Here is a 25,959-nt window from a genome sequence, read left to right as displayed (position 1 = left end):
CATATAATAATATTATAATTAATAATAATTTGACCTGTTTGCACAAATCAGGCTGAGGAGCAACTGAGTGGTGTCCTAAATGTTACTTTGTGGAGGTGCTCCCTACATAGATCACTATATCGTGGTCTCTAGACAGAGAGGAGGGAGTGAGAGGGTGATTTGGGACACATCCTGTGTTGAAAACAGACAAAACACGAAAGTGAAAGGGGGCCAAGTGCCACCTGCTGCTCCTGGTCCCTCACTGCTCCTAGCTGCGGCCCTGCCACTACATTTCCCCCCCACATTAGAATGAAATCCTGACAAGAAGCAGACTCTGTCGAGCAGCGGGAATGATGTGATTTTTGGCGCAGACGGCAGCCTGACAGCGATCGGTCCGGCGGAGTTTGCAGCCGGCCGGTGATTTGGTGCAATGCGAACACTTGGGCTCAGTCTCCGGCTGACATTAAGGCGGCAGCAGCCTCCAATTCTCCTCCTGGAACAACAGCAGGGCGCTCGGTGCGGCTCGATGGCACGGAGGCTCGGATGCCAAGTGTCACCCTGCTGCCGGTAGCCCGACCTCAGATCATCGCGTCGTCGCTTGGCACTGACTGAAACCCGCCCGGGGAGGAGGAGGAGGAGGAGGAGGAAGGAGGAGAGCCTGTGTTTCCCCGTCACACTGATCTGAACAGTGGGGAAGCTCAGGCTCGGGATCCGCTACGTCAAACAGATTAGTCAAATAACCTCTCGGGGTAGGACATACCTCCCTCCCCACCCACCTCCACCTCCACCCGTCGGGCTTGCCTGGCTGCATGCATGGGCTCAGGAAGCGGCAGAGACTGAGCTGACAAACAGCCAGGAAGCCCTTGGCGAAATACAGAAGTGCACTACTTTTCTTTTTCTTTCTTTTTTCTTTTTTTTTTTTGGCTGGCTCAGACGTCTGTTGTGATCCTCCGGCAGCGCTTCTTCCTCTCCTCCCCCACCCCTCCGTGCGCAATGGCGAAAGAAAACGGCGAGTCCGGCGATGGATCTTGGAAAAAGCATGTCGATGATATCAAGAAAATCTTTGACTTCAAGGAAGTCCTTGGGACGTGAGTAACGAGACACACGCAGCCGCGCAGGCGACCACAAACTTTTGCGCAAAAGAAAAAAAAATAGCGTTCAGACAACAATGGCACAGTGTGGCGGTGAGAGAAAGAAGAGAGAGAGAGGAGACTGACAGCTGTTGAATATTTGTTGAGAGAAATGCTCGACGCTGACACACAGACAGACAGACAGAGCCTTTTAAACTTGCATTTTGAACCCAGTCAGGAGCAGCATCAGTTAATTGCTGAGGCTTCAGGAGACACTGATGGACTGATGCTCCCCGTTATGTCACAGTTCTTTCAGAAACTACTGCAGCCTGTTTTTATTGCTCCCGTGGATCAAACCAGAGCTCATCCACAGCTCTGTCCAGGCAGGCAGCCATTTATCTGAGGGGTCGTTTTGTACAACTACAGCAGGGCCTGTTTGCACACACACACACACACACACACACACACACACACACACACACACACACACACACACACACACACACACACACACACACACACACACACATGATGAAATCAGCTCCAAAATTAAGGCACCATCTGTGGTGACTTTTATGTCTTCCTGTGCTCAGCTCACTCCGGCTTTCTTCTGCAAACAGAAGCAGCAGATCTGAGCTGAGAAACAGTAATGTCTGGCTTTGGGGATCGCTGACACTTTGTTTTGTCACAGTGTGTGAGAACTGTGGGTCCACAGGGCTTCTTCAGGGACCACTTTGGCCGAAGTTGTTGTCTTGCCCTTGGACCACAGAGCGAACAAATTCCTGAGTTTATTTTGGTCTGCCGTTTAGTGCTGCTTCACTTCATGTCTTTTCTTTGCTGAATAAGTTGTGCAGCATAAAGAGCCCTGAATAGAGGCATCAGACAGCCAAAGCAGGTCGTGGTTACGTGACAGCAGCCAGTCCAGCAGTGATAGACAGCTGCTGCTGTCACACATCTAATAGAGTGGAGGTCTCATTTTTGCTTCCTCAACTGAGAGGAATTTAAAGCGGTGATGTTTATATTGTCTGGGTGGAGGGTCTGTGCCGAGGAAGGAGTCTCCCTCAGGGAATATGTTTGTGTTCTTCCATTTAGCATCAGAATCTGGTGTCAAGCTGCACTGGAATAAAAAAAAAAAAAACAGCCTGTGGTTACTGTGGACAAAGCTGAGCTGAAGAGGAGGTCATTCATAAAACACACAAGATATGCAGCGTCACCCTGTATAAACTTTGAATTATCTCAGTCCTCATGGCTTTCCTCTAATTATGTGGAGCTGTTCAGCGTGACTGCAGATCTGCCTTTTTTATTTCTTTTTTGTTTTGTGGAGCAGCATCGAGAAATTCTCGTACAGATTGGTGATTCATAAAGCGCACTCCACACTTCAGCTGTTGGACTAAACAGTCAGACGTTCCTACCTGGAGGCCCTTCTGATTTCCCCAAGGCTTTCATTTATGTGTGAAGAGCCTCTGAACAACACTAGTGAATCATCGTGATTTACTGTCCACACAATGGCCGGGCTGGAGGAACACACATCCCTCGCCCACAGCCCGGCACACATCTCCGGGGCCAGTTTGTCACTGCTCGGCCTTTATGTTACGTATACAGCGTGTCCTCGTCCTTAGCAGACTCTTGGCGAGGTCCGTTCACTTGTTGGTGTGTGTGTTAATCAGGGTGCGGCCTGTGGGTCGCACGGCGGGGTGCACCACAGGACACCTGGCGCAGAAAAGCCCAGGAAGCCTGAAGCTTTGGCCGAGGATTAAAAACGGAAGAGGAAGGACTGTTGTCAGGTTTTCCCCATCAGCGTCCAAGAGGGATCATCCCTCTGCTGCGTCTTCCTGCTCAAGAAAACCCCTTCAATGCTCATTGGAAGTCACTAAGTACATTTACACAATTAATGAGCTTAAGTGCATTTTGGAGGTGCTTTATGTGAGTATTTCCATTTTATAATACTTTATATAAGTCATAAATTTAACTGACATACTAAACCTATCATGAGCTTAAAAATCTGATGCATTGAAACAAAAAAACTTGATTAATGGTCATTGTGCTACTATTTTTTATTAATACAGTTCACATTTCATTGACGCTTAAAGTGCAGGAGAGAATCTTCTACATTATGATATCATCACTTTTTCTACCTCATTCTCTGCCCTTGTTCCGAAACATTTCATCTAAAAATAAAGTGCACATCAGCAGGTACGTTTTACAAAGAGGTGCATTTTGCAGCTGGAGGCCGGTAGCTGTGTGTGTGTGAGCGTCACGACTGATTTGATATTGTCAGGGAGTTGGAGAACAGGGGGCCTGTGGTCATGCCACTAATTCTTTGGTCGCATTTCTTCCATGTGTTTTGTTGCTGTAGAGCTAATGAGATCTTCACCACTGAAGCCAGACCTCGTACCTCAACGCTGCTTTCCTCTGGGCTAATTTCAGACCCTTAAGCTGCTCATATGCTGTGGAGGCAAATTAAGTAACCTGACTAGTTACCTGACTACAAGCACCTGCAGAGATACCCTTGGGAAAATGCTCTAAGTGTGAAGGTTGAGGCCGCGTTGACATTCACATTGCCGAATTTAAGATATTTGAAATAGCTTCCTTACTTTCATACTAGTGGCTGATTGTTCTGAGGCCAGATTCAGGTTTAAAATCAGTTCAATTAATTGTATGAGGCTCTTAATGAAACAGTTTTCAGTTAGCATTTTATCTAATCAGTGCCGTCCTGCTGATAACTGAATGAGCTGATTGGCTTATCATCAGTAAACTGTTGTCAGTGTTTATCAGCTAGTATATGGAGATAACTTTGACTATTTAGAGAACTATTTCTCCATTATAGTTTACTACCTTTCAAGCTGACACACATAATTAACACACCAACAGTTATACGACCATATTAACACTAATCGGAGTCGTATTTGTGTCACTTTTTGCTCTGTTTTGGCCTCCACCAACTCCTGATGGAAGTATTTGACTGTCTATCTGCTAAAATGCCGCAATATACACCAGCTACCTGTCTCTCTGCAGCCCAGCTGTATGCAGAGTTTAGATGTTTTACACTGAAAGCAGCATCCTATTACATGAGAGGGTTAAGTCTGAACAAGAACAGCAAATCTGTGGGCTAAGAAACCAAAACAATGATGAGGATGCTCAAACACTCAGGAGAGCCGAGAGGAACTGCAGAGGAGAGCTGTGATACTTGCGTACTTATTATATGCTTGTTTCCCTGTGATCCATTGTTACGATAAAAATATTAACTCTTGCCATTTGAAAACTAAATCAAAGAGGATGTCTTTGTTCAAAAAAGAGGGTTATTGGTTAATCTCGCTTTAAAATACTCAAAAATCTGCCTCAGAAATCCAGTGTAAGTCTCCCTAATATGCTTCACTCAGGTGAATTACTCAAAAGATGCCTGCATTATTTATTTAAATGTGTCACTAAAAAGCAGTCCAAAAGTGATGCTTTCCGGTCGCATCTGTCCTAAGTGCTTTGTTGTGTATTTCAGAAGCCCATTTTCTGAGATCAAAGTGCTAAAGTTGTCCTCTTAGCCTCCGCAGAAGAACCAAACACAGAATAACTGTAGCTGACTCATTCATGCTTTTTGGTTCCATCTGACGCCTCATCGGAAAAGGAAAATGACTTTTTCTGAGTTTGATATTTCATGAAAAAAAAGCAGATATCTAACTTCATCTGGCTCTGACAAAGCCCGACTTATTTGTGATGCATTCAAGTGTCCGTTGCTGCCTCTGTGTTCTGATACGCAGCTAGGATAGTTGAGTCCTTGAAAGCAGCCTGAATGCAGTGGAAATGGCAGCTAGGCAACTAGGATGGTGGAAGTCCTTGGTTGTTCCATCTGAAGACTACCCCTTCCCACCTCCGCTGTTTCTGCAGCAGCTCTGACAGTGGAAGGACATAGATTGTATGCATGGTAATTACCTGAGTTTCCATTTTATATTCATGGCCCTCTGACCACAGTGAATGCCTACAGAATCCCTTGCACTCACAGAGCAGAAGTGTACCACACTGCCCTGCACAGTAGGCGGTAATCACCCTTATTAAAATAATTCAGCTTCTCTCTGACAGGCTGATCTGTGGCTACAGACAAGATTGTCTGGCGCTCCTGGGAAATATTTGGCAGAAACATTTCTTTTTAGTTGTTTACGAGCAGCATTAGCTCCAACGGGCCATTGCTCTCCGTTTGATCAACAATCTGGTGAACGCAAACTGCGCATTCCTGGAAAGTGGCCTCGGGTCTGCCGTGTATTATGGTAATGGCTCTCAGCTCCCAGCTATTGGGACTGTGAGAGCTGCTGGATTTCATTGTGGTCTTATCAGCGGAGTTGATTTAACTGCAGCACCTGATCGGAGGTGTTTACTATCGAGGGGGGACAGAAAAACAGTGTAGGCAGCCAAAACCAAGCTGTTTTTATTAGCATTGTGGTGGTGGAAAGTACCTGAAGTACAGTTCTGATGTACTTCACTTGAGTACTCATTTGTTTAACTTTGCTTTTTTTTCCCTCTCCTACTAGAAAAAGATACTATACTTTCATGGTTGGTGATTCTGCGAATTTCAATGTCAATGTATCAACAATTTATTAATCTTATAGTGTTACCTAGTATTGTTTTTATATGGAGCATCAGAAACTTTTCTTGGAAGCTTGTTAGGTTTTACCATCATACTCATTTGACTTGAGTGTATGGATGGCCATTTGCAGCGCCCTCCATAATTATTGGCACCCCTGGTTAAGATGTGTTATTTAGCTTCTAATAAATCCAGTTTCTTTTCTCAATAATATAGGACCACAATGAAAAAAAAAGGAAAATCCAATCTTTAATTCAAGTGCATTTATTCAGTGGGGGAAAAAAAATCACACATTAAGAAATAATTCTTTTACGTCAAATCATGTGTGCCACAATTATTAGCACGACTTATGTTAATACTTTGTACAATCGCCTTTTTCCAACAAAACAGCACCTAATCTTCTCCTAGAATACATTTTTTCTACAATTTTCAATGTCAGAGTATGCTTCTGCAATAAAAATTGAATTTATGTCAAGGCTTTCAACATATCTTAACCAGGGATGCCAATAATTGTGGAGGGTGCTGTATATGTAAAAGATTCACACTCTTGCTTTAAAGAACACAAAGAATCTGCAAACATTTGACAGTTTTGCTTCAAAAATGTTATTGAAAAGCAACTAGGGTTGTTTCCATCAGTCAGTCATTATCTACTGTTTTGGTTCTAGCATTTAGCATCGTTAGACTGTATATGTTTACACTGTGATATGTTGCAACTACATCTACAAAATACTGAGTAAATGATTCACGGCCCCCGAATAATATGGCAGTAATCTATGAAAATAAATACACTGACTGAGGCATCATTAAAACTTTTATTTAGTTACTTCTTGCTTTATTTTTTGCAGATATTACTAAAGAGACTTTTCGTATAATGTTAAGCATGGATCTATATTTTAGCACTGGAAATTGTTTGATATTAGAGGCTGACTGATACTGAATTCAGGGAGTCAGAAGTTTTGATGTTGACATATCAGTCAGTACTCTTTATATGTTAAACTTGTATTGAAAAGGGAAAATAATGGCATCATTGTTTATGCACTTTTCAGCATAGTTTTTCACAAACCAGTCAGCCGCTTACCATGAGGATGCTGCCTGACTCCGCACCACACTCTGCTACATGTGCTGCACGCAGTGCTGAGAGCATTGGAAACAATTGAGTCTTAGCTGCTCTGATGGACAAACTATGTGAAGACACCATTTCTAAATTACCTGATACTGACACTGGCCTAAAAAAACAGCATTATCTAGGTTTTTAAAGGACTATTATTCTGTGCTTCTGAATACTTTTTTCATCACTGCTCAGCAAACACTTAACATGAACTGTTAAGAAGAAAGGCCAGTATGTTGGCAGAGTGTTGGTGTATTAAACGATGATCACGATGACTAGGATAATGCCTTCAGCAGAAAGCAGTGCCTTTTAGTTAAAAGCGGTGTCATTTTCACAGTTTGTGCAGTCACTATAGTTTACAGAACACAGACAGAGTAGCATAACACGCAGCTGAGCAGATGGTGGTGTGAAGTCCGTGAAAAATAAGTGCTTTGTGTAACTGCAAAATAATCTGCTGCTGCTGCTGGTAGAACTCCGCGGTTCCCAAATTTAAGCTAAAAAAATTCATAAAGATTGCACATTAAGCCGTCATCTGTCGGGCTTTAGATTTTAGTGTCCAGTAAGATGACCCACTTACTGTTTCCCCACTATAATTCCTGAACATCAGTTTTACTTGTGTTTTCTGAAAGAATAGATCTCATCATCAGTTGCGTGTCTGTCTGGAGGTGTCACTGCACCTTTGCAGGGTGACTTTGAGCACAGTAGGTCACACCGGCCGCTACCTGGATTACCGAGTCCCATCTTTTCCGTCCCATATGTTGCGTAACAGGCCGCTGTAATGCATCTTACACAAGATGATTCAGTGTGATTACTCAGCATCAAAACAATACATGCAGCGCCTGTGAATCTCGATAAGGCAGTCTCCGTCGTCAAGACCCCCACCTCCTCCATCACAAAATTAAAAAACAAAAAACAAAATGTCTCCTGTCAACCGCGGCCTGCGTTGTCATAATCATCAAGAGCAAGCAGCTGAGGTCACGGCTTGAAAAAAGTTTTCTCAGTGATTGTTTGGTACAAACCTCACTTTGCATCTGCAGCATCAGCCGCCAGATTCACGCAGAGAGCAGCCCACAGTCACATTTCACATTAGTCAGCCGGTTTGGCTTGGTTATCTGCACATATAGTGTGGTGGTGTTGTGTGAGTGCAGACCGCCGGCTCCTACTGTCGTCCAAAAGGCTGTGAATGCAGAGCTCTGTGGCACCGAGAAGGAACTTAAAATTCAATTATTATTATTCAGCTAAATGAGTCAGTGTTCTGACTTGATTGTACAGTCTGTGCCACTGGGTCAGAAACATTTTTGCAGTCATTCAGTCATTACCATGCGTAATAGATTGAGATGAGCTTCAGTAAAAGGTCCAATTTAGGTGGAGCTTTGTCTCATTGCTCCAGATTGGTTGTTTAATTATGTTGCACTGCAACTAATGACTATTGTCACTACTCAGTTAATTATCCACTATAGGAAACATTAAAAAGTAGAGAAAACCTCATTCAGATTGTTTAATTTGTCTGACAAACAGCCCAGAATCCTCACATCTGAAAACTGGAACCAGCAAATGTGCATCATTTTAGTCTGAAAACCAGAAAGTCAATGATTAAAATTTATTTTCATTCAGCTTTTCAGTGAGTTGGCAAATCATTCCCAGCTCCAGAGTTGCTGCGTGTTTGTATGTATGTGCAGATTCAGCACGTGGGCAGCAGCGTCACCATATGCATGTTTCTCACAGGCGTCGCACATTGTCTCTGCTGTGAATTCACAATTATCAGAATGAACGCCGTGAGAGCTTGCAGCACAGTTTGTCGTGCCTCATGCACTGACAGAGCGAGGGAAGTCACAGGCTTGGATTCCTGTCATGTTGTCATTCTCAGGAAGTGATGCCGCTGCCTGTCAATGTGCTCAACCGGGTGGGGGACAGAAAAGGAGCGATACAACCTCTCAGCGAGTTCACGGGTTTCCTGTGGTTTTGTCATCGTTGCGTCTCTCTTGCAGAAAGCAGCAAGCGCGCTCTGAAAAAGTCGAGAGTTGCTCGACGAGCTCGGCGTGCTGATGGCGGAGGAATTTTGTGCTTCTCACGTCCGCACAGCTGTGGAAAACCGGTGGCGTGTGCTGAATAGAAATGATGCTCATTGTCCTCACGGCAGCAGCTGCAGCGGGAAGATATAGTAACAGGCCAGCAAACGGTGCACCAACTCACTCACTTACACAAGCCCTTGAATTTACATATTGTCCCACGTCATGTGTCAGAATGGGATCAGATTGGAAGGGCGTATGCTCTGAGCCCTCGCTGTTCTACTTTTTACAATGAGTGTGCTCCACCTCATCACACCTGGAGCCAGGCTTTGTGACCCGGTGGTGCGTCTGTGCAGGGACTCTTGTTTGTGTGCCGTGGCTCTAGCCGACCCTCCCCCCCTCCTCTGTGCGGTGGAGGAGTGAGGGATTAGCATGGATTTGACGGCCACAGTGGGACTTACTGCAGCCAGTGGGGCTGAGTTCAGAGCCTGTTGGGAGGAATTGATTGCACCTCGAGAACATAATGGACCCTCTGATGTTGGTCGTGTGAATCACTTCAGGTGTGTTTCTGTGCGTCATCGCTTGTAAATCTGATCACCACCTAAGGTCCACCTGTTTCAGCAATTAGCAGGGTGTCAGATGCACAAATAGGACTTAACCTTCTGTGCGCTGCATGACCTAACCTTTATCTGAACGTCATAACGTGAGCAATACGGAAAATACTGGAAAATGGATGAAATACCCTGTTGCTTCCCTGCTGCTTCTGTTAATCCACTTACTCAGTTTGAAAATATCTCGTGTGGCAAAAAAAAAAAAGCCCTCATCATTTGAGTTTTAAAAGAGCAGGAGTGAGGGAACTCTTAGAAAAATGTAAAAGAAAAATGAAAACCACACAGGTGAGTGGAGCAAATAGATGAAATGCTTCCTGTCTTCATAAGCAGAAGAGCTGATCTATAATTTATAACCTGTGATGGTACTTCAACCCTCCAAAAACACATGAAAAACATGCTCTCATCTGTTAATCAAAGGTCAGTTTAGTCTTTTGGATCATATTTGGCCCAGTGAAAATCACCCAGAGAGTTTCACATCCTCAGTCCTTTTAAAGATCTTGACATCAAGCCATCCTGAGAGTGCATGGAAGGAAAAGGTGTGCAATGAAAACAAGAAGGGGGAAGGAAAAAAAAAAGCAATCACAGCTGCCTGCTCAGCGAGATTTATTATCTATGTGGTATCATAGCAACAGATACAGATTGCTTGAGCAACTATTCCCTTAATTCTGTATTTGTTTTTAAAGGCTCTCATGTATGGAGGCAGATGGCGGAGGAAGACGGCTCCTAAATGGGTGTTTTTTCGAGGTTTTAAAAGTGTTTGCTGTACTTTTGGCTGTGCAGAAGCGCCGAGCGTACGCCAGCACAGACGGCTGCTGGCCATAGCCGGGGACTTTGCCAGTTCTCAGTAAATATTCACAATATGCTGTTTGTGTACTCTGGCCTGTCTGCCTCTGAGTGCCCTCTATCTACTCACTGACGATGTGTCAATATTGTCTGAGCACGTACAAAGCACGACTAACATGTCTCTCTTTGTGTCTTTCTTGCAGCGGGGCGTTTTCCGAGGTGGTGATGGCTCGGGAGAGGGCCACGGGAAAGATGGTCGCAATCAAGTGCATCCCAAAGAAGGCGCTCAAGGGGAAGGAGACGAGCATCGAAAATGAAATCGCCGTCCTTAGGAAGTAGGTAGTGCATGACTGAGCCGCGGGGGAGTTTGCAGAAGTAGCACAGCACTTTAGAAAGGGTCGCCACCTTGCGTCATCCTCGGGGGACCCTTATGTTATTTTTCTCTCTGCACTCTGAGCTGGTTTATTTAGTCGCACTTTGTTTAACAGCTATTGTCAGGCTTAAGTGACTGCCTTGTCAAATCCCATCTATCCAGCATTTTGGACCTCCGGAGTTAACACCCACTGTCACACAGACACAGACACACACACATACGCAGGCTATGATAGGATTGCTCTGACACCAGGTGACGCTTCATCCTCCTCCTCCCCCAGGGTCTGATGGGTAATTCCCCCAAGAAGCTCCGTTATCAGTCACTCTTGAAGTGAGCTTGCCAGTTGTTGGGTGTAGTTGCCTGGTTACAGTTGCTATCCTTTGACTTCCTCCATTTTTTTTCTCTCTGTCTTGGTTCCTCATCCATTTTTCCCCCCCTCCCTCTCTTTATACCTTTTACTCGCCTCTGTTAGTGCAACGGTCCTCAACTGCAACCTCATTTTCATTCTGGACCTAGAAAGGAAGGAAGTTGTGAAGGTTGTTTAGTCCTTTGAGACTCTCTCCGCCTCTTCATCTTCCACCCCCACCTACACCGGCCCTTCTGAAGACGCTCTGTCATCTGCATATCACCTTGCCTTGCAGAGGCTTTTCTTATTTTTCCTTTTTTTCTCGGTGGTTGCCTGGACACAGCATCTTGATCCGTCCTGCGTTATTTCCTTCAGGTGCTCCCACTGACAGGGGTTGCCGCTTCATGACTCGTTGATCAGCATTCTCTATGAATCTCCATCACGTACCAAAGGTTTTCTCCCCCTTTGTGAACAATACACTTTGCCAATTTAAAGCATCGACACACAGCACACATGTGCACAAACAAGGTGCAGTAAAAGAAAGCAAAAAAAAAAAAAAAAACAGGACCTGCTTTCAGTCGGCAAGACATCATTTTAGCAAAGGAAATGGGTAATTGCACCTCATTTGCGTCCTGTGCTGAAATGAACCAAAGCTGACAGCAGGCAAAGTGAATTTTCTGCTCTCCCTCTGCAGGATAAAGCATGAGAATATAGTGGCTCTGGAGGACATCTACGAGAGCTCCAACCACCTGTACCTCATAATGCAGCTGTAAGTACATCAACCCGCCACGCTGTTTGTTTAGGTCAGCTCTTTGCTTCCCATTTGGCCTGTCATTTCGATAATGTGTTTTTTGCTTGAGCAAGTGTCTGTAATGTCCTTGAGGCGTGTTTGCTTCAGTGAATGCTGTGATGCCTTGAAGAGGGACACGTCCCTGTTTTAACAGGAGTGTTATGTGCACAGCTGAGCTACATAACGCGACAGATGTCGGAAATGACTTAAAAAAACAGTTATTTTCTATACTATGCTTTAGTCTGAAATTTGCGTTTGTGGAGAAACATTTACTATTCTTATCCTCTGATCTCATTCTTATGTCTGAGTTCTGGAGATATATTAACTTAGCTTGTAGAAAATTGCTATCCTGGCTCTTTTTTCAAACAAAAAAAATGCAATTATAGGGAGCTGATGTGCCACAACATTAAAACCGTACCTGAACCTAATATTGTGTAGGTTGTCCTTGTGCCACCAAAGAAAACTCATTGGATAGTGGATACAGGAGCTCTTTGGTGTCCTGTAGTGTCTGGAACAAGGATCATTTGGGGCTTGTGCATTGCAGGGTGGAGTATTCTTGGATTCAAAGATGTTCAGTCAGATAAGAATCTTGGGAGTTTTAAGGCCAGGCTAGCACTTTGAGCTCTTGATTGTGTTCCTCGAGTCGTTCCTGAGCAGTTTTTCAAGTGTGAAACAGATGCCCTCATGGAATGTTGTTGCCATTGGGGTGGTGTTCTTGGTGTGGACCAACATTTAGGTGGGTGGTATGTGTCAAAGTAACATCCACATGAATGGTTACGAAGCAGAATGCTGCATGTTAAAGAGATGATCACTGTCATTCACTTTATTAGCGTTATTGTTGTGGCTGATCAGTGTATGTGTCATTTACAAAACATATTCAATTATATTCATGTAAGATTATACAGTGGCATCAAGCAACAACGGTGTAGACAAATATTTCTGATGAGTTTCAGCTCGTGTTGTACAAATTGAGAATGCTCAGATGTCATTTCAGGCCACTGTCTTGTTGTCACGGTGACCAGCAGAGACTCCACGCCATCTCTCCACCAATCCGAGAAACAGTTCAACACATAAACCACAACAATGCTGGTTTCCGCACGCCATTTTTATGGACTAAACAGACGAGATTTAATGTGATAAAATCTGAAAGTAGGGCTACCTGCTTCCCCTGTTTCACTCATTCGTCTCTCCACTCCAGCTTTGTGTTTAGTGAACACAAGTGTCTGAATTCTCTGCAAGAAAAGACATAGGCCTATTTCCTCTGACCTTCAGCTCGTGCTGTGGGTGTTTGAGCTGTCAGTTTCACAATGTGGTCATTTTGAAAATGTGCTTGTTACTGAGCAGGTATCTTGTGAAATGTGTTGCTGAAGGGTTTGCCTGGTTCCTCTCTGCTGGTAGTTTTTCTGTGTGCAGCGTGTCGTCATGATTTCCGAGACTTTTCCCCTCCCCGCATAATTTCACTCTGTTTGTGGCTAATGCACCAGCAATTTAGCCGGCCATTATCTACCCTCTTTGTATCTCTCAAAGGTGCTTAGTGTTGCCTTGAAGTCTCACTTATATAAATGCTGAATGCCAGCCGGTTGGTAAGAGCAGGCACACACTTAGACTGGATTCTCAAGTTAATGTGAGTCACTTGTGTCTTTGGCTTTTATAATTGCAGCTTAAATTCACTTATGGTGCATCAGTTCCAAACATTGCACAGCTACATAATGTCATGAGCACAGATGATAGAAGTTGGAACATTACACTTAAAAAGAAGGTGTTTTGGAAGCCTGACTGATTGAACAACACAGCACAGCCTCAACTGAATTCAAGTCAAAAGCTCTTATGCATGAAGCGAAAACTAAAGACAAGTGTTTATGTTATTTCCTTGTACAGCAGAAAAACAGAAATTATGTTATGTTGTGCTTTAAAGAAAAAATACACACTGACGAGCAGATTAAGATTCTGAAAATAAAACGGCAGCAATATTATGGACGATGTAAGAAGGGACTGAGTTGATTTGTAACATTTTAGAGATTTAAAATGAATTTCTGAGATACATTTCAATATGGAGGTTGTTTTTTAGAGTTAAGGGATCCTGACATGAAATGCAAAAGTCAAGATCAAAGGACTTTGTTTCACAATCTCAGGTTGAGTGCCGCCACAAAAGGGTGCAAAAACCCACAAATGCATTTGGAGAGATTTTCTTTTATCGGGGGAATGAAAATGTTGCACTAAGAGCTTCACTTAAATGTTAGTCACTGCAGAAATATTAAATTATGAGGTATTTCTGTTATTTTATTAACCTGAAGCACCTTGAAATGGAATTTATCTGTTTATATTCTTGAAAATGGGTAATATAGTGATATTAAAGAGAGCAACAAGTTGTTGTTTTTCTCTTTTTCTTACATATTGCAGTAACATACAAACATCATGGTCAATAAATGTGCACAGTTGATCACAATTTCTGGCTCATTTACTGATGTCTGTCTCGCAGATTTAAATGCAGATGTTACTGTTGTCATTGCTCCAAATGAAACATGAGCCAGTTGAGCATTCCCTGTGACTGAAGCTCCTTCCATCTGTGCCCCAACAATGAACCCCTTCTTCAAAGTCACTTAAATCTTTTCCTCTTGTCATCATGATACACAATCAGAGTCAGCTGGGTTTCTACATGCCACAGAGGATGATTGGAAGCTAATCATTCAATTGTACCACACAGTGCATCTTTGTGTAAGCACCTGTTGTGTTTCTCCATTAATTTGTTCAATTTTTCCCTAAATTTTGTCACCAATCTGTATGTACTGCATCTGATTTAATATGTGGGAATGTATGTGGACAAACGTGTGTATGAGACATTTTATTTGATCATTCTCACTTCATTTTAATGCTCTCACTACCTGATAGTAACTTTTTACTGTCCTTGCATTCAGTTATTTTGCCTTTAGTAAAGCAAAAATAACCCTTTTTTCTAAACTCTTCTTCTGCTGTTGGCTGCCTGTGCTGACAGGGTGTCTGGAGGTGAGCTGTTTGACCGTATCGTAGAAAAGGGCTTCTACACAGAGATGGATGCCAGCCGGCTCATTCGGCAGGTTTTGGATGCAGTCAACTATCTGCACTCCATGGGCATCGTGCACAGAGACCTGAAGGTACAGCAGTGTTTAATATTCATAGTGAAACATGCATTTGTTGTTGAAGAGCTGCAGTGTGAGCTGCTCATGTAGGAGATCTCTTCAGCCTTCCTGAGAGGGGAAATCCCTGCTATTTAACCTGTGTGAGTGATGTTAGATTCAGCCGTGATCACCCACAGAGGTTAAATGTCAGGAGATTTCCTTCTCAGTAAAAACGTGTTGAACCCTCTTGGCTGAACTGTAGAAACTCTTGAAACAAATCCGGGGCATTTTGTTTTTATATATTTCTGGCATCTTGCTTTCCGTCTACACTGAAAAAATTACAAAAACTCATATGGAGTATCGCACGAATAAAGCGCCGACAAACGTTTTGACCCTTTGCTTTTATTTTCAGCCAGAGAACCTGCTGTACTTCAGTCCTCATGATGAGTCAAAGATCATGATCAGTGACTTTGGCCTGTCAAAGATGGAGGGAACAGGTGGTGTGATGGCCACCGCCTGTGGGACTCCTGGATACGTGGGTGAGGATGCCCTCTGAGCTGTGGCTTTGCAGAAAAGTTACTCTGAGATAATTAGATGCTGTAGTTGGCTCAACACAACCTAATTTAATGTGCCAGTAGCCCAAGGTTAACCTTAGCCCTCTGCTACAGGCAGTCAACAAAACATTCGCATTCTTTTAAAGTCTCTAGTTGCATCATTTTACTACATGAGGTTTATTTAAATTTTCCGAGTAATAACAAAGCGTTTTATTATTTCAGCTCCTGAGGTTTTAGCACAGAAGCCCTACAGTAAAGCTGTGGACTGCTGGTCCATTGGGGTCATCGCTTACATTCTGTGAGTATTTGATTCAGTAATATAGTAAATGAACTGAAAAGAGCTGTGTGTATTAGATGATTGTTCCAGTTTATTTATGTAGCAAACCTTCATTCAGATCAGAAACCATAAATCAGATTTCTAACTTTCCAACAGTCCTTGAACTACTCATCTGTGACATGGCGCTTGTTTGGAAAACGTAAGCAGATCGGAGCTTAAAATTGCGATGTTTCATCAACATGACTCTGTTCTATGTATCTCATCCAAATTTTCACCCAGAAAAAAGTAATTTGCTCTCAACCGATTTTGTATAAAACAAAAAAAAAAGTGTGGCCTTCGGTGTAACTATGAAAACATTAGTGACTCCACTTTGACTAATAATGACGTGACAAAATTTCGAGGACTAAACTGCAGGTTTTGTTCACAAAATGCAGATAGTATGAAAAATGTGGTAGTAAACTAAAAATGTAAATAGCTAAATATCTGTAGTATGTGTAGCCACCGTTTATCCCAGCACTGACACTTTAAACAACATTGTACATGTCGATTTATTTATTTTTGATTTTTGTTAAATACGTAATCCAATAAAGTCAATTATCATATTTTTATTGTTTTGTTACACTACTCAAGAGACAATTTTGAGTTCATTCACATTTTAGCCATGGTTGTGTTGTTTTATTAGAGGTGCAAGACTTTACATCGCAGTAAAGAATGAGCTGACAGTAAGTAAAAATGATGTAATGGGAGCAAAAAAGCAAAAAAAAAAAACCCGCAAAGAATCTGCTTGGGTTCAGATGGAAAGAAAACAGAACTCTGTATAAAGTGCCCTGTTAAAGGCGGGGCACAAAGTTAGATTTACGTACAAACATAATAAAAATACAGGAAAATGAAAATGTTAAAATAGACAACAGTCTACTACAATATACTTTGACAATAGAGAAAGCTGATATTTTGCAGATTCACATTAAAATGTTAGCTGGCGATTTCACTAGATGAAAAGTAAGAGAACCATCAAAGTCATCCAAACCACATTTTATGACCCAGAAGTTGTTGATACTTCAGTGTAGAACACAGTGATTACATATTGTGACTGATAGTGAAGATGCTGAGATTTTTTTTAAAAAATTTGATCCTTTTCTGTCTTGAAAACCATAAAGTGGTAGCCTAGCCGCGCTAGACAACCCACGGCAACGAATTTAATTCTCTGCCAGGGTGGGTCTAGTTACCCTCCATAAGGCTCGAGGTTGGATTCTCCTAAAACTGGCCGGACCAATCACCATGAAGTGTAGAGTCAGAAGGCGGGCGTAACTAAGTGACGACAGAGGCGTGACGATTCTGACAGAAACAACCAGCGCACAATAAACAGTTATCTTTCGACTCGGCTTTGGCCACAGCCCTTAAAGATTTGAAGCTAAAATTCAACTTGAAAGATAAACGAAGGACGGCACTGAAGTGTTTCATTGAGAAGAAAGACGTATTTAGACTTATGCCGACGGGATATGGCAAATCCTTAATATACCAGTTGGCTCCGCTGGTTGGGAAGCTAATGGGACTTAGCCACAATCTGGCGCTCTAGGAACTCCGTCAGCCTATCCGTTGCACTGATTGGTTGTATACCTACCCAATTGCTGCAGAGTGATTTGAAAGACAACCTTTTAGCCCGCCTCCCTCCCTGTCGAGCGGCCCTAGATCCTTGTGCCTTCAGAATTCAGAACATGGGTCTAGCGCGGCTAGGCTAATAAAGTGTAGCACTTGAATTTAACCTAAAATCATTATAGGTTTCTCATCTGAATTGTAATATATCCCATTCAATGCTAAACCACTGTTAGGTCAAAGTCTGAGGGATGCTCAGAGCTGCTGTAATACAGAACCTGTGAGGCTTTCAGTGGAAAGTGTTACACGAAGCTGCAAACCTAATTAACTAAAGTGTTGGCGCTCATTAACAAAGAGAAAATCCCTGGTGGAGTTAGCCATTCATTAGGTGCGAGGAATTTAAAGGTAATCAAGCGCTTCCGAGGTCCTCACAAATGAGGCTTCGGCCTGACGACTGTTATGGAACAATTTTAAGCCGTTTCATGATCAAAAACACAACTTCCAGCAGGGGTTTATGTTGCACGTCTGCAATTCGGATGCCCACTTTTTCCATATCATGAGAAAATGGGCCGTCATTGTTCCAGTTTCTCCTTGTAGTATTCATGTCGTCTTGATAATCCCTCTCCTGTTGCATGCTATATGAAAAATCAAACTGCCAGTAAACGGGATTAGGCTGCAGCAAATCCTTTTAGATCTGGGTTAAAGTTTCTAACATCAGCTGGATGATGGCTTTCACACGGACTGTGCTTGTGTAATCATCCATCTTCATCTCCTCAGGCTCTGTGGGTACCCGCCTTTCTACGACGAGAACGATTCGAAGCTCTTTGAGCAGATTCTTAAGGCAGACTATGAGTTCGATGCGCCATATTGGGATGACATATCAGACTCTGGTGAGCTATGATGAAGTCTGTGTCTGCATTTGTTCCAGTGCTGCTTAAAATAAAGAATCAAACTTCTATTTTATGGATCCTGCCGTTCCATAATGATTTTATGGAAAAGAAAAACTTGTGATGGAGAAAACACTAAAAAGGCTATTAAACAAATACACAAACATAAATACAGTACTAGGCAATGAAAGATGTTTCTGTTATTTTTCCACTTTTTTGAGTCATTGCTGCACATTTTAATCATTTAATATAATCCCATTTTTTCAACATTTCCAGTGGAGTCCCAGTGAAGTGAAAGATGCTATTTCAGATGCACCTGGTCCTGGAGGTAGAAGACCATTAATTCTTGCTGGAGATAATTGACTACATAACTCACAGCTGGAGCTCTTCTTTAGCTCATATTACAGTGAATGGCTTAAAGTTACGCAACTGAGAGCACAGAGAACACAATCTGCAACTAATTCACTTTTAAAATACACCATCAGTTACGGCTGAATTCATCAACTCTGTTGCTGCGTTTTGATCTTAGCTACAGTGACAAAGCCTTTTTGAACTTGCTACTGCTCTGATTGGATAACCGTACCCAAGGCTCATGGATGCTGTAGTATTTAGCCCTGCCTGCTGTGACAAAATGATTTTTCAGAAATTGAACGGAGATAACTGAGACTGGTGGCAGTAAACTTGTTTGATTGTTACAATATCTGCGAGAGTTTGAGCATCAGGAAAGAGCATTCAGAACCTTCTGTCGTATGTTTGGAACAGGGATTGTGTATGTAGGCTTGACATCAGTGTTGAACTTTGGATGGCACAAATCAAGGACAAACTTGCCGATGTAACTCACCTGAAAATAGCTTTTAGCTCACAACCTAGATGCAGCTAATTTTATTATGAAACTGTGCCTATTATTGCAGGGCATGTTCATCTGCACGCTGCTGCATCACTGCAGATTAAAGTCCCTCTCAACTTAAAACTCATCTATTTTTTTCTATGAAAATAATCCCTTAACTCCACACTACGTAATGCTTCATTTAGAATGTGTAGATCTGTGAAATCTCCATCTCTGCCCCCAGCTCTTCCTACTCGCTGCACCTTGAGCACACCGACTCACCTACGACTCTGCTCAAAAACTGTAAAATGACTCTCCTCCACACAATACAGAGCTGTAACATTGGAGTTATTCAGCCACATGTTAAATCTTTAAAATTGAAGAACAATAATGATGCATAAAGCCCCAAATCTGCAACTTCTTCCTACTTATGAAACTGTTAAAATCTAAATCTCTGTTTTTGAGACTGTCATCAGCCCACTACAGTTCCAAGGTAGAAATGCTCGTTGCCATGTTGTTGACTGCTTATTTTGCTCATGATGTGTCTTTTAGCGTATAAAAATCTCACATGAGTGTGCACTGGAGGCTGAGACCAGTTAGCTGCTTCGTGTTTATAAAGATTTTAAACTTATTGTTCTTCCTGCGTGAGTTAACAACCAACAGGCAGTAAACCATTTCAGAGCAGATATTTTTGCCTTGTACTTGCAAGACTATCACAGGCGCAGTCAGAAATATTAAAAACAGCTGGTTGCTGTGCACATTGACTCACTTTCACAGTTTACTGGGACACTAGATTGCATGAAAATGGTTTTTATCTATGTTTATCCTGCATTAGCAAGTCAAAACATCGCAGTCTAGACAGTGTTATCAGTAGAGCCTCAAGGCAAATCATGAAAATGTTTAGAAATTCCCTTTTCATTTTTGGTGTTTTGTCTTTAGTGGATACACAAGCATAGAGGGAGAGGGCTATGACGTGACTGAATAAGCTCTCTCTGTTGTTTTTGTCAGTTTTGGTCCTCAATAAACGGATAGCAAAACAATCCTTAGCTTCTGGAAAGAACAGTGCTGTTGTGGTAGTGTTGGTCAATTCATCATTGTACTTAAATAAAGCATAGCATGGATGGTTTATTTATGTATTACAGGTCAAGTGAACATATAAAACATCCAGTTGGTGTCTTTGCGTTGTTGTAAATTACATTAAATTCAGCAGATAATGAGTAAAAGTTTACATTTCTTGGGTTTAAATGTATTTTTAAGTTTTTTCAGTCATTAAAAATTAGTTTTCAGGAAATTATTCTGAAAATTAGCCCCTATTTATCAGCCTAACACAAATAATTTCATATTTCCTGGTTTCTCTTTAAAAACTAAAATAATGTACCATGTCTCACATCACTGTTTGTGTTGTCTCTTTAACTGGTATTAAATTACACGGATGTTCTCAGGAACTATCGCACGAAACTCTTAATGCGGGACTGCAGGAGCCGTATAATAAAGCGTTACAGCCAAATTGGAATGTGGCTGAGTACAGAATGTGTTCTCAGCTGGATGTGCTCTTGACTTTTTCAATTCCCTCCACAGCCAAAGACTTCATCAGCTGCCTAATGGAGAAGGACCCGGAGAAGAGATTCACTTGTGATCAGGCTCTTGAGCACCCCTGGTGAGAAACTAACCGCTGCCACACCACACCACGACCAGACAATCACGGGGAAACACACATATCGGTGCGATTACACAGCAGTGTGACGCAGATTGCCAGGCTTACGCATTTGTCATGGAGCGCTTGTCCTCCCACTGTCATCTGTCACCATGGCTCCGAGCCGCGAACCCACCTCTGCTCTACCGCCGGGCCTCAGAGAGAAATCTGCTGAATAAATGGCTGCCGATTAGTGGCTGCTGTCCTGAAGGATCCTTGAAGAATGTGGAAGCTTTAATGAACAAGTGCGATGTCTTTCCAGGCTTGCATCCGAGCTAACGAGAGCGAGCTGCTGTTTCCAGCTGAGGTGGCCAATAATAAGTCTGTTAGCCGGAAATGGGCATTTTGGGGTTTGGGCAGGTGGTCCCGCAGAGAGAAATGACTGTCAGTGGTGGGGATATACAGAGATATTATGATGAATGTGACAGACGGCTGCAAAAACACAACCCCATCAATCAAAGGTGTTTTAGCAGAATGAAAACAAATGATAGGAGCAATCAGGAAAACAGCATGAGGACGATTCCCCAGGTGTTGCAGATACAAATGCAAATCATCTGGGTGATGCTGCTTTTGGTATGTGTGAATTGTTATTTACATGTTCTGAAAGGACTTGGCTTTATTTTACAGGATTGCTGGAGGCACGGCTCTCTGCAAGAACATACACGAATCAGTCAGTCGACAGATGCGGAAAAATTTTGCCAAAAGCAAATGGAGGGTGAGATTGGCTCTTGGCTATCAAATGTTGCTAAAAACACGCACACACAATATTCTCCTTTCCTCTCTTTTCTGAATATCAAAAACAGGTCCTGGCTTGCCTCTCTTCGGGGATCTGTCCTCGGTATTACACTTGTCTGTCTCTCTTCACAGCAAGCCTTTAATGCGACGGCTGTGATCCGCCACATGAGGCGCCTGCAGCTGGGCACCAGCTTTGGCGGCAGCATCCACAGCTCCAACTCCCTGTCCAGCCCTCAGAGCCGAGCTCCAGCCAAGAGCCAGTCTGTGGACTGCACCCCGGTCTCCCTGAAGGACCGTGAGTGACACTTCAGATGCTCACTGTGACCAACACGAACATCCAACTTTTAGCGCTGAACTCTGCAGAGGATTTTTCACTCCGCTGCCCTCCATCCAAATAATTGGCAACAGTCTAACCAGCTCTGTGATTTTCAATTAAACAGTCCAAAATGAGTTTGACATGAGCCACGTGCTCACAACTTTTCTGGCGGTGTTTAGTTTATACAACTATTACATCCCATCTTTGATAAATGCTTATCTATGAATCAGCGGGCTCTAGTGAGGATTAATTCTACAGAAATAAATGCACATTTTCTAATTCTAACTTTTCAAGCATGAGGATGTTTTAGCAAATGACAATGAAAATAATCAGTGCTTGCAGCCTTAATGTGCACAGTTGTGGATCACAGATGGTGTTTTAATAAGTTACAGTCAGTCAGAAATGCTCTAATTGGCCACTTCTCTACTTGTAGTTTTTTTCTTATATTAAGAATGAAGCAAAGAAAACTTGAGGAATAAGTCTGGTGATGGCCTATATTTTAATTATAAAATGACCAAAACTGGCAGCAAATGGATCCAAATGATTATTGTCAGTATAACCAAAGTTTCAAGTATTTTCTATATATCTTATATTAGATCTGTTTTTCAATCACTTGTAAAAACGCCCAAGTTGGTTTTATTGTTTCTCTGGTGGCGTCCATGCATAGTCGTGTCATGGTGGCAGCAGACTGTTGACGTGTGTTATTTTGGAGCTAAATATTACTATAAATATTATACATATTTACTCTTGTTTGAGTTAAAACTGCAGGGCTTAGCTGTTTCAGGAAATGAGTTACCCTTCTTTGAAAAGGAACAGATTAATCTTTGATCTTTTGTTAGCAGCGGTAGCTTGCATTTGAGCATAGCCAAATCATTGTGATCATTGTTGTTGAAGGAAAAACGATGTGCATTTCTTTGAACCAATCATAGTCGTACTGGGTGACGCTAAGCCCAGGATGCAGTGACATTGTCCCCTCAAAATAGTCATAGATTTGTTTTTGTGAAACACTTGCGTGCAGGAAGGTGAGTGCTATCTAGCAGTGCTGCCTTACTGCATGATCCAAATCTTCAGAAAAGCTTGACATTTTCAGTTTAGTAAGTAGCTGCCTGGAAGTTGTTGTTGTTTCCTGTAGTGAAGGAGATTTTTGAGGAAATTAAATATGTAGATAGTGGAAGAGGAGGAGAAAGTCACGTGAAATGCATAGTCAGTGGCAGACTGATACCTGCAGGCTTAAACATCTGGTGAGTCAAAGTAAAATCACAGTCAAAGTTCGGAATTGAGATGGACTGAGATGCTCAGTGCAGATCTTGTTGGAACAACATTCTCGAAGGTTTAAGTAACACTACCGTGGCCAATTGCCACGGTAGTGTTACTTAAAAATCTGGATAATAGTATACATTTTCAGACATGGGTTGCACAGTGGGTAGGTGGTTAGCACAGTCACCTTGCAGCTAGAAGATCCCCGGTTCACGTCCCCGCCTTCCAATATCTTTCTACATGGAGTTTTCATGTTCTTCCTGTGCATGCGGGGGTTTTCTCCAGCTTCCTCCCACAGTCCAAAAACATGCTGAGGTTAACTGGTAACTCTAAATTGTCCATATTTGTGAATGTGAGTGTGATTGTTTGTCTCTGTGTGTAGCTCAGTTATAGACTGGCAACTTGTCCAGGGTGTCCCCTGTCTTCACCCTGAGTCAGTTGGAATAGACTCCATTCCCCCCCATAACCCTAATGAGGATTAAGTGGTGTATGGATGATGGATGGATGGATTTTCAGACTTTCTCCTAGTGTTGTACTTGCTTTCATGACAGAAATCATTATGATAAGAATGAGAAAAGAGACTTTCAAACCCTGACTTCCTTCTCACGTGTGCACGCCTGGCCAGTCACTGTGTGAAGTCTTTGCGAATGTGGCTCGAATACAGGAATGGTTAAACAAAAATTTGTAAAACACACAGACACACACCACTTGTTTGGTCTCCTTTGTGATTTATTGAATCAAATCCCCCAGACATCCAGGTTATTGAAAAAAGGTCAATCCCTACACACATCACCTCATTATTGATTTTTTTCCTCATACGTTGACCACAGAGACCTGTAATCCATGAGAGAAAAGTGATTCTGAAGAAGTAACGTTCTTAGTTATACCCTTTATTTGTGGAAAGTAATTGCAACTTAGAATGTTTTCAGATTGTATCCTTTAATTTGTATTCTTTTACTTCCGTTAATGTTAGCACCTCAATGCTAAACCTATGTTTTCCTCCACAGCTCTTCCTATAGCTCCTTTGCCGTCTGCTGTCAAAGTGTGCAGTCAGGACTCTGATGATGCCCCGGCTCCCGTACGAGAGGAGCCTTCAGTGGTGGCTGAACCATCTCGGCCGCGACCCTCCACTGTTACTGTCATCCACACTGGGACTAAATGACGCCAGGTTCCGCGGGAGGTGAGCTGGGAGACCACGGAGCTTTGAGATGGGAAAAAAACATCCCTGACCTCATGCTTCAATGTCGTTGCCCAGTTTGCCCATCCCGCCGCCTCCCATCTGTTTCTGCCAACCTCGGGAGGAATTTGAGGAGCGCAGGCTCAGCTCCATTTACCATGGCTCAGCACGGCTCCCCCTGCTTCCCTTCCCACTGTCATACAGACCTGGAAGTACATAGGGGGAGAGACTCACCTGAAGTTGTTATTGTGGAGGCCATGATCAGCCTGGATCATGGCAAGTAAATAAAAAAAAAATAAAGCAGCTGGTCTGGGAAGTGCCACACTAAAGGAAACTGTTGACGCTGCTGTCATTTTTGACTGTGAACGTGATTTTTGACAGGACGATCCGCTGTATGCCTTGTATAAATATCCTGCCTGGAACTGTTGAGTGGAGTCATGTTATGCAAGTGAAATATTAAGCTTCAAGCTGTGGTAAATAATTGTGACATCATCTGCACTCTGAACTTCGCGTTGTTTTGACAGCTCTTGTTAATTTGCCGTGGTATTTGCTGCGATGGCTCACAGCGTCATAACTCCCAACAGTATGACAGCGTGTGTTGTGTCTTTGCTTTTAAAGTGTGTGGACATGAAATGCAAACAGGACAATGTGCTTCAGTGGTTCACTGGCATCACTGAGAGGGCCGATGCACTGCACTAATGTATTGGAATATTTATTTTCTTACAGTATATTTTGACTTTTGTAAGAACTCCACTTGCAGACATGTGTACATGTGTCATTAGACTGGACTGAAAGGTACTTGCATTGAATGATAAAGTATCTAATAGCTGTTGCTTTGTAATCGCTGTTTTCTTTGGTGAATTCATTTTGATGTGACTGTGAAGTCCTCCTCAACCACAGGAGGGCAACCACGGGTTGTCGCTTTGTGACCAGTTCTCAGGGATGTGCAGGGATGTGTACATGAAGCTAACCAAACCCCTCTCAGAGTGACCAGATGCTGCTGTTTCAGACCCGGATGGGGAAGCAGTTGCAAAGTAAAACCTCCAAATACTGCATATTATTCTAATGTGCCACTGGGAGAGCATGAGAGATGTTTTCTTTGGTTAAAACCATTATTGGCGGTATGAGTGTCATATAACTCATACCAAATGGATTGTTTTCCCTTTAAAACCCTGGAAATTCTCTGTGGATGTAAAGAAAGTGCTCACCAGTGAAGTGTGCATTCACGCCTGTAGTTAAAATGTAAAATGACAAACGAATGCGAATGTGTCCCGGTTAGTATCGGTCCCATCTTGGAGTCAGATCAGTCAAATCAGTAGTGTGCAGTTCAGTAGTTAAATATCGTGCTCTGCTTCCGCTCATGAAGTGGCTGGTCTGAAAACAGCTCACTCACTCTGTGTTTAACCACTGTGCTTTCATACCAGCCTGTTGAATTTAGCAGAAAGCCTCTTTCTCCGTCTCTCTCTAGCTCACTCTAGAGACTTTCACACAGAGGAGAGAAGGGGTCTGTCTTTGTATTTTCTCTGTGGTACCTCTATTTAATTTGAATTGCTCAATACGAACGAGGAAAAAAGAAACACTTCACCAGAAGATGCCCAATATAAAGGGCTTTACCATCTGGAAATATCTAAAAACGTGGTGAAAGTCAAAATGGACTTTGAGCCTCTACTTGCTGTAAATACAAATCTCAACAACATTTGCTTGGGTCTTGAGTGTTTTTCTTTCTCTTTTTTTGTCCCCCACATATTTCCCCCCTAAAATTGTCAAAAGAAGGCAAAATATGACGCATTGGAAGCCCCCCAGTATGCATGTTTTACATATTGTTGCAGAAATGTGTTTTGGAGTTGTAGAGATTCATGTATTAAAAAAAACAGAGGCTTGTTTGCATGTGTTGTTGCTTCTTTGACAGG

At 42.6% G+C, this 25,959-nt stretch overlaps 1 protein-coding gene across 1 annotated transcript; it reads left to right on the top strand.

Moving 5' to 3' along the window:
- Positions 1 to 220: 220 nt before the first annotated feature.
- camk1db (calcium/calmodulin-dependent protein kinase 1Db) lies at positions 221 to 25,936 on the top strand. Its single transcript, XM_051951877.1, has 11 exons — positions 221 to 1,067; positions 10,334 to 10,465; positions 11,544 to 11,618; positions 14,632 to 14,770; positions 15,147 to 15,273; positions 15,511 to 15,586; positions 17,936 to 18,048; positions 20,450 to 20,528; positions 21,192 to 21,279; positions 21,432 to 21,594; positions 23,880 to 25,936. The coding sequence occupies exons 1-11, from the start codon at positions 973 to 975 to the stop codon at positions 24,032 to 24,034; spliced, it is 1,242 nt and encodes a 413-aa protein (XP_051807837.1). The 5' UTR covers positions 221 to 972; the 3' UTR covers positions 24,035 to 25,936.
- Positions 25,937 to 25,959: the final 23 nt, after the last annotated feature.

The sequence above is a fragment of the Acanthochromis polyacanthus genome, chromosome 8 (genome assembly GCF_021347895.1).
Source record: "Acanthochromis polyacanthus isolate Apoly-LR-REF ecotype Palm Island chromosome 8, KAUST_Apoly_ChrSc, whole genome shotgun sequence".
NCBI lineage: Eukaryota > Metazoa > Chordata > Actinopteri > Pomacentridae > Acanthochromis > Acanthochromis polyacanthus.
This window is presented reverse-complemented; position numbering and strand designations above follow the sequence as displayed.

What these genes read in the sequence shown, in the direction of transcription:
- camk1db (XM_051951877.1), top strand. Translation starts at nt 973, where the DNA reads ATGGCGAAAGAAAACGGCGAGTCCGGCGATGGATCTTGGAAAAAGCAT. An exon ending in TTCAAGGAAGTCCTTGGGAC is followed by an intron (nt 1,068 to 10,333) that starts GTGAGTAACGAG and finishes TCTTTCTTGCAG; the next exon opens with CGGGGCGTTTTCCGAGGTGG. An exon ending in TCGTGCACAGAGACCTGAAG is followed by an intron (nt 14,771 to 15,146) that starts GTACAGCAGTGT and finishes TTTTATTTTCAG; the next exon opens with CCAGAGAACCTGCTGTACTT.